At 52.9% G+C, this 8,668-nt stretch overlaps 1 protein-coding gene across 1 annotated transcript in view; it reads left to right on the top strand.

Moving 5' to 3' along the window:
* The window catches only part of HIF3A (hypoxia inducible factor 3, alpha subunit), a 48,937-nt gene that overhangs the window by 4,777 nt on the left and 35,492 nt on the right, over positions 1-8,668 (top strand). The window contains exons 4-6 of the mRNA XM_011963147.1: positions 476-586; positions 912-1,024; positions 1,401-1,609. Of these exons, the coding sequence (XP_011818537.1) occupies positions 476-586; positions 912-1,024; positions 1,401-1,609 (433 nt within the window). The remainder of the gene's footprint in view (positions 1-475; positions 587-911; positions 1,025-1,400; positions 1,610-8,668) is intronic.

The raw sequence follows: 8,668 nt of genomic DNA, 5'->3' as shown, positions 1-8,668 counted from the left end.
AGACTCCATTTCAAAAAAATATATATATATACATATATATGTATCCAGGTGTGGTGGCGTGTGACTGTGGTCCCAGCTACTGAGGAGGCTGAGGTGGGAGGATCAGATTGCTTGAGCCCAGGAGGTTGAGGCTGCAGGAAGTTATGATCGCACCACTGCACCATTGCACTCCAGCCTGGGCAACAGAGCAAGACCCGTCTCAAAAATTAGATAGATAGATAGATAGATAGATAGATAGATAGATAGATAGATAGATAGATAGATAGATGATTGATAGATCGATCGATAGATAGATAGATAAAGGGCCTGGCACTTGGTACGTGCTGAATAAATGCTTGCTGAGTGGATGGATGGATGGATGGATGGACAAATGGATGGATACATGAATGGGGAGACTGGTGAAATCAATCAGGCTGGCGAATTGGAGCAGGGGAATGAGGATGGGATGGAGGAGATGGGTCAGAGGCCCTGGTAGACCCCAACCCCTCTCATCCCTGGCAGCTGGAGCTCATCGGACACAGCATCTTTGATTTCATCCACCCCTGTGACCAAGAGGAGCTTCAGGACGCCCTGACCCCCCAACAGAGTGAGTTCCCGGGAAGCCTCTGTCCCCACCATAGAGGAGGAAGCTGAGGCTCCACCCCTCCCTCAGCATATCCCCTCCTCCTCTGGAACACCAGACAAAAACAAGTAGGAAGAGGAGAGATGGCCCTGCCCTGGGGGGTCTGACGGGACACAGCCCTGCCCTGGGGGGTCTGAGGGGACACATACTACCCCTGGGGGACCCTCTCTGGTTCCAGGTCCCAATTGTTGGGATGGAGCTGGGGAGGCCTGAGCAGCCAGGGTGCCGGAGGGCACTGGGCCTGTGTGCAGCTGCCTGTGACCTCCCCCCCGCCCCCGGGCCTCCCCAGCCCTGTCCAGGAGGAAGGTGGAGGCCCCCACGGAGCGGTGCTTCTCCTTGCGCATGAAGAGTACGCTCACCAGCCGCGGGCGCACCCTCAACCTCAAGGCGGCCACCTGGAAGGTGTGCGGGGCTGGGCTGGAGGAGGGCGAGGACGCTGGGGCTGGGTGTGAGCCCCGAAAGATCTCGAAGGGTGCTGGAGTACAGGCGTCTCCTGGCCTGGGGACTGTGCGGGGCTCACTCAGGTCAGGTCTAGTGGGTCCTCAGTGCATCGAGGAGCATGGGTGTCTGTGGAGTTGGGACCTGGGGCTCCTGTAAACTCTCTTAGGAGGGGTTCCTATGGGCCTAGGGCTGGGGATCCTCAGTCCCTTTGAACCTGGAGTCTTCATGGGGTTGGAATCTTAGCTCCCTGATGGGCCCACAGGACGCATCTTTCAGCCTCATGGGTGGTCTCAGGGCCGGAGGCAGCACTGCCTTGTCCTCGCTTCTCGGCCCCCAGGTGTTGCATTGCTCTGGACATATGAGGGCCTACAAGCCTCCTGCACAGACTTCTCCAGCTGGGAGCCCTGACTCAGAGCCCCCACTGCAGTGCCTGGTGCTCATCTGCGAAGCCATTCCCCACCCAGGCAGCCTGGAGCCCCCACTGGGCCGGGGGGCCTTCCTCAGCCGCCACAGCCTGGACATGAAGTTCACCTACTGTGACGACAGGTGGGCAGGGGCCCCCTCTTCCCTCTGCCCAAGTTCAAGTGTGCTGTTTCCCTCCCCACCTCCACACCCCCACATCTCTCTCTCTCCTCTGTCTCTCTCATTTCATCCATCTTTCTGTGTGTGCCTGCCTGTCTCTGAATTTTCTGCATGTCTCTTATATCTTTTCTTTTTTCATAAAAATGCCGTCTTGCCATTTGCCCAGACTGCTCTCAAACTCCTGGGCTCAAGCCATCCTCCCGCCTTGGCCTCCCAAAGTGCTGGGATTATAGGCGTGAGCCACCGCACCTGGCCTCCTTTTATCTTTCGTTCTCTCTCTGTCTCTGAGTCTTTCTCTTAGGGTCTGTCTCTCTTTGTCCTTTTTCTTAAATGAGTCAATTTGTGTCAGGCAGTTAGTATGGTGCCCAGCACACAGGAAGCACTCGATAAATTGTCATTAGGCCAGGCCCAGTGGCTCACACCTGCAATACCAGCACTTAGGGAGGCCAATATGGGAGAATTGCTTGAGATCAGGAGTTCAAGACCAGCTTGAACAACATAGGGAGACCCCGTCTCTACAAAAAACTAACCAGGCGGGGCTGGGCATGGTGACTCATGCCTGTGATCCCAGCACTTTGGGAGGCCAAGGTGGGTGGATTACCTGAGGTCAGGAGTTCAAGACCAGCCTGGCCAACATGATGAAACCTCGTCTCTACTAAAAATACAAAAATTAGCTGGGCGTGATGGTGCATGCCTGTAATCCCAGCTACTCGGGAGACTGAGACAGGAGAATCCCTTGAGCCCGGGGCCAGAGGTTACAGTGAACTGAGATTGCTTCTTTGCACTTCAGCCTGGGTGGCAGAACAAGACTCCATCTCAAAAACAAAAAATTAGCCAGGTAAGTGGCACATGCCTTTGGTGCCAGCTATACAGGAGGCTGAGGTGGGAAGAATACTTGAGCCCAGGAGGTTGAGGCTGCAGTTAGCCATGATTGCACCATTGCACTCCAGCCTGGGCAACAGAATGAGACGCTGTCTCTAAAAAAATAATAATGATAAATAAAATAAACTGTTATTTGTTCACCCTCTATCCTTCCTTTCATCTCTTTTTCTCTTCCCCTCTCTTCCTTCTGTCCTTCTCTTCCTTCTTCTGTCTTATCCCTCGCCCTGGTGTCGTGTGTAGGAACGGTGACTCTGGATTCAGCCTGATTGGGTGTTGGTCTTGGCTGCGTATCCTTAGCCAAATGACTTCACCTCTCTGTGCCGCAATTTCCTCACCTATCCTGTGGAATCATAATAGAACCTGCCTTGTACGGTCATTCTGAGCAGCTCAGTGAGTTTCCCGGTGCAAAGCACAAGTGTCTAATTTTTAAATCATTATTGTCATCATTACTTTGCTGTTGTTCTTGCTCTGTCACCCAGGCTGGAGTGCGGTGGCAGGATCTTGGCTCGCTGCAACGTCCGCCTCTCGGGTTCAAATGATTCTCCTCCCTCAGCCTCCTGAGTAGCTGGGATCACAGGCACCTGCCACAATGCCTGGCTACTTTTTGTATTTTTAGTAGAGATGAGGTTTCACCATGTTGGCCAGACTGGTCTCAGACTCCTGACCTCAGGTTATCTGCCGGCCTCGGCCTCCCAAAGTGCTGGGATTACAGGCGTGAGCCACCGCGCCCGGTCTGTTTTTTGTCTTTTTTTAGAGATAGAGCTGTCGCCCAGGCTGGAGTGCAGGGGCACAATCATAGCTCACTGTAACCTTGAACCTGGGTTCAAGTGATCCTCTGTCTCACCCTCCAAATTATAGCTGCTTCCGGCTGTAATTTTGTGTGAAAGTAAAGAAGCTGGGCGTGGTGGCTCACACCTGTAATCCCAGAATTTGGGGAGGCCATGGTGGGAGGATCACTTGAGTTCAGGAGTTCAAGACCAGCCTGGACAACAAAATGACACATTGTCACTACAAAAAATACAAAAATTAGCTGGGTGTGCTGGTGCACACCTGTGGTCCCAGCTACATAAGAGGCTGAGGCTGGAGGATGGCTTGAGCCTAAGATGTTGAGGCTGCAGGGAGCCATATTCATGCCATTGCACTCCAGCCTGGGCAACAGAGTGAGAGCCTATCTCAAAAAAAAGAAAGAGAAGAAAAGAAAAAAGAAAAGAAAGGAAAAGAAAAAAAAAAACTTTGGGTTCAGACAGACCTGGAGTTTGATTTTGAAGACAGTGGCAGAAACAGGGAGAAGAGCTAAAATCCTGGACATAAACCCAGGCCCATAGAGAGAGAGAAAATTTGAGTTTAGGTAGACCATTGTTTAAAGGCAGGCTTCCCTATTTGTGGGCAGGCACTGCACCTGTCTGAGCCTCCCTGTCCTCATCTGTTCAATGGGGCGTTATCAACTTCCTTCTGGGTTGCCTGAGCATTAGACGGGTTAACGTAAGTTTCGCGCTTGGCACTGGGAGTGACAAAATAGTAAAAGCTGGATAAGCGGCAGATATTTCCCATAAAACGTCCCTTATTCTTCCAACCCCACATGCAAAATGTAGGTATTTGAAGTGGATTACAGGGCAGGGTGAGTGGTAAACAGAACAGGTTGCTTTGCTGTGTCACCCTGGCGGGTCCCTGCCCCTCTTAGGGCCCCTGTTCGTGGTTCGTCGTTAGACTTTGAGATCTATGTTCCAAGATTCACAGGATGGCTCAGTTGAGGTAAAAGGGCAGAGGAGGCGATTCTGGGAAACTGTAGGGCAGGGGGCCTGGGAGGCTGTAGGACTCTCCTTCGTGGGCCCTCCCTTCTCTGGCCCCGGGCCAGCTCAGCCAGCCCCCTCCCAGCAGGGGCCCTCCCTGTCCCCTAGGCGTCCCTAGCCCGGGAAATAAACTGCAGATAAGTCAGGGAGGGGACAGAGCGGCCCTAGGCGCGCCACAGAAAGGAGCGAGGCGCAGGAGGCAGCATGGACTGGCAAGGCCACAGGTAAAATCAGGGCTAGGAGGGCTCGACAGTGTAGCCCTCCCAGGCCCAGAGAGCGCCGCGAACTCGACAGGGCCACACATCGAGGCCTGCGCAGCTGCGGCCCAGCCCTCCACGAGCCCCGGCTCCAGGTGGCAGCTCCCCACGTGCTCGTCCTGTCCTCCTCTTGTCTTTCCCGAGTCACCACCAGTGAACGCTGCCCATGCCCTCAGGTCGACCACCGAGCTGCGCAAGGAAAAGTCCCGGGATGCAGCCCGCAGCCGGCGCAGCCAGGAGACCGAGGTGCTGTACCAGCTGGCGCACACGCTGCCCTTCGCACGCGGCGTCAGCGCCCACCTGGACAAGGCCTCCATCATGCGCCTCACCATCAGCTACCTGCGCATGCACCGCCTCTGCGCCGCAGGTGAGCCCCGCCCGCGGGAATTCCCGTCTTGGCCAGGCCCCGCCCACATCCCATGGAGGCCCCTCCTCCGGGAAGCCGTATTCTGGCAAAGCCCCGCCCCCTGGTGACGTCTTCTCGGCGGAGCCCCACCCCCCTGGAATCCACATACCAGGGGAGGCCCCGCCCCCTTTGAGTTACTGGCGTGCTGGGAATCCCGCCCCCTTAGAAGTCGATCACTTGTGAGGCCCCGCCCACTGAAACGCGCCCTTTGGAAGCCCCGCCTCCTTAGGACTCGCATCCCCTAACCCTTCAATCCTTAGGATTTCATCCTCTCGGAGACTCTCCCAGATGGATAGGCCCTGGTCTCTCATAATACATCCACTGGGAGGCTACGCCGCCCAACTTTTCATTGCTGAACCTGAGAGTCCCTTGGCCCTTCCCCACCCCTCTAGTTCTACATCACTTGTTCTTTTAGTAGGCATCTCCTTGAATTTCCACCCAGTTAGAATTGCACCCTGCAGCGGGCTTTGCCACGCACGCACACACACACATACTCTCACACATAAACCCCATGGAATCCCAGGACCCTGAAAGTGGGGGAAGTAGCATTATTCTCTGGGAGGCTCTGCCCATTTGACTTCCCTGTCCCATAGAATTTTACTTTTCTTGGAGGCTTTACCCCCTTAGAAGTCTGTCCTCTGGGAGCCCCTGCTTCTCTGGAGTTCTGTCCCTCTGGAACATCCTGCCCTCCATGAGTGTTGAACCCCTTCGAGGCTTCCCCATCAGCTCTGTATTACAATTCCCCCTAGGCCCTGGCCCCTTCATATTTTGACCCTGGGGAGTTCCATCCACTTAGAATTCTGTCCTCTTAGGAGGCCCACCCACATCCTTAGAATTCTGTTCCCTTGGGAGACTCCTACTTAGAATTCTGCCCCCCTGGGAGGCCCTGCTTCTAATTCCAGTGCTTCTTGGTCCTGCTTTCTTCCTTGGGAATCCAGGTCACTAGGATGTACCCCCACTCCCTCGGGGGTGCATGTAAGTTTCTCTGAATGAGGCAAGGCAGAGGGAGGCTAGCCCAGGGTCAGTCCATAATTCAGTCCATAACTGACGAGAGATGCCCCCATCCCCCCTGCCCCGGGCACCAGGGGAATGGAACCAGGTGGGAGCAGGGGGAGAACCACTGGATGCCTGCTACCTGAAGGCCCTGGAGGGCTTCGTCATGGTGCTCACCACCGAGGGAGACATGGCTTACCTGTCGGAGAATGTCAGCAAACACCTGGGCCTCAGTCAGGTGAGAGGAGCTCCTGGCTCTGTGCCTGGCCCTGTACTGGTGATGCTGGGGATACAGTGGTGACCAGGACAGCCATAGCCCTACCTTTATGGGACTCACAGTACAAAGGGGATATAGGTATGTCACTAGACAGGAAGACCCAGAATGGTCAGGGCTGGGATGGGACAGTCTAGGGGGCTGTGGGAGCACAGGGGTGGGGTGTACCTGACCCAGCCTGGGTGGGAATGGAGGGCTTCCTGGAGAAGACGTCTGAGCTGAAATCTGAAGCACTTAGCTGGTCAAAGGGGTATGGAGAATGGATGGGATCAGTGAAGATCAGGAATGTACATGGCAGAAGGAACAGAGGAGGCAAAGGCCAAGAGGTGAGAAAGAAACAGAATAATTTGGGGAAATAAATAAGTTGGCCACGTGCAGTGGCTTACACCTGTAATCCTAGCACTTTGAATGGCCAAGATGGGAGGATAGCTTAAGTTCAGGAGTTCAGTGTTTCACCTGGGCAACATGGCAAAACCCTGTCTCCACCAAAAATACAAAAAATTTGCCGGATGTGCTGGCACACGCCTGTGGTCCCAGCTACTTGGGAGGCGGGGATGGGAGGATCATGTGAGCCTGGGAGGTGGAAGTTGCAGTGAGCCAAGATCACACCAGTACACTACAGTCTGGGTGACAGAGCAAGACCCAGTCTCAAAAACAAACAAACAAAAACAAGTTTATCCTCCTAGGTGCAGAGTGCAATAGGAGAAGTGGAGAGACAGAAGGCTAGAGAGGTCATCAGAGTAGCCTGTGGCCAAATGTAAGGCCAAATTAGCTTTATCTCCAGGACCCTGGGGAGCTATAGAAGGATTTTAAGCAGTGGAGAGGTTGTGCCAGAGAGGTAGAATCAGATTTACATTTTTGAAAGATCCTCTAGGTACAGCATGGAGGTAGATTTGGAGGGAGTGAGATCAGAGGTTGAGAGATCAGCAATGGGTAGATGCCAATCTCAGGTGGGAGAAGAGGAACAGTGGCAGGGGCCATGGGGATGGAAAGACAGGAACAAGAGACTTTTAGAAAGTAGAACTTACTTTTTAAATTAACATGGAAGGCTTCATGTATTTGCGTATCATCCTTGCACAGAGGCCATGCTAATCTTCTCTGTATTATTCCAATTTTTAGCGTACGTGCTGCCTAAGTGAGCATAGAAAGTAGAACTAATTTTAATTCATCCTTACAGCAAGGCCTACGAGAGAGTTCCCATTCTTTTTTCTTTTAATCTCACATAAATGGGCACAATAGTTGGTATCTGTTCTTTTTCTCTGCCTCGTTACCCCACTCCTGGTACCAATTTCTCTGTTAGTGTGAGTGAGCTTTTTTGGACCCAGAGAGATGAATGTCCTGAGGTCCCAAAGCTAGGAAGTGGCACAGCCAGGATTCGACTCCAGCTACAAGAGATGTCAGAGGAGCGAGATCTCCCTCTTTCCCTATTCACCAGCACCAGCACCACTCACGTGGTGAGCCAATAGGGTCCACCTTCATCTGTGTCCCCACCTCCCAGCACCAGGCTCATTTCCTAAACTGAAATGAAGAGTTGGGTTTTTGGCCTGCCAGACAAGTGTGATTTGAATGGAGTCTCATCTCAGGGCCTTGTGCTTACTGTTCCCTCTTTCTGGAATACTCTTACTGCAGGGGGCCACAAGGCCACCTCACTTGCTTCGTTCAGCAGTCTTTTTAAATGTCACCTCTTCAAAGAAACTGTCTAGACCACTGTCTCTAAAGCAGCCTCCCATCATTGCGTCACCTTGTCCTGCTTTTGTTTTCTTCATGTTACTTGTTATATTGTTATTATCTGTTCTTTCATTCACTGTCTGTCTCACCCCACTGGCCAGTAAGCTCTTCAAGGCAGGGATTTGTGTGTGTGGTCACTGTGTCCATACCATTTAGAAGAGCCAGGTGCGGTAGCTCCCACCTATAATTCCAGTACTTTGGGAGGCCAACATGGGAGGATTGCTTGAGCTCGGGAGTTTGAGACTAGCCTGGGCAATATGGTGAGACCGCCATCTCTATAAAAAAAAAAATTTTTTTTAATTAGCCGAAAGCTGGATGTGGTGGCTCACGCCTATAATCCCAGCACTTTGGAAGGCCAAGGCAGGCAGATCACTTGAGTCAGGAGTTCAAGACCAGCCTGGCCAATATGGTGAAACCCCACCTCTACTAAAAATACAAAAAGTAGCCAGATGTGGTGGCACATGCCTATAATCCTAGCCACTCGGGAGGCTGAGGTGGGAGAATCGCTTGAACCAGGGAGGCGGAGGTTGCAGTGAGCCAAGATTGCACCATTGCACTCCAGCCTGGGCAACAGAGTGAGACTCCATTTCAAAAAAAAATATATATATACATATATATGTATCCAGGTGTGGTGGCGTGTGACTGTGGTCCCAGCTACTGAGGAGGCTGAGGTGGGAGGATCAGATTGCTTGA

Source organism: Colobus angolensis, unplaced genomic scaffold (assembly GCF_000951035.1).
Source record: "Colobus angolensis palliatus isolate OR3802 unplaced genomic scaffold, Cang.pa_1.0 Scaffold60, whole genome shotgun sequence".
Classification (NCBI taxonomy): Eukaryota; Metazoa; Chordata; class Mammalia; order Primates; family Cercopithecidae; genus Colobus; species Colobus angolensis.
Note: the sequence above shows the minus strand (reverse complement) of the source record. Positions and strands in the feature narration are given on the sequence as shown.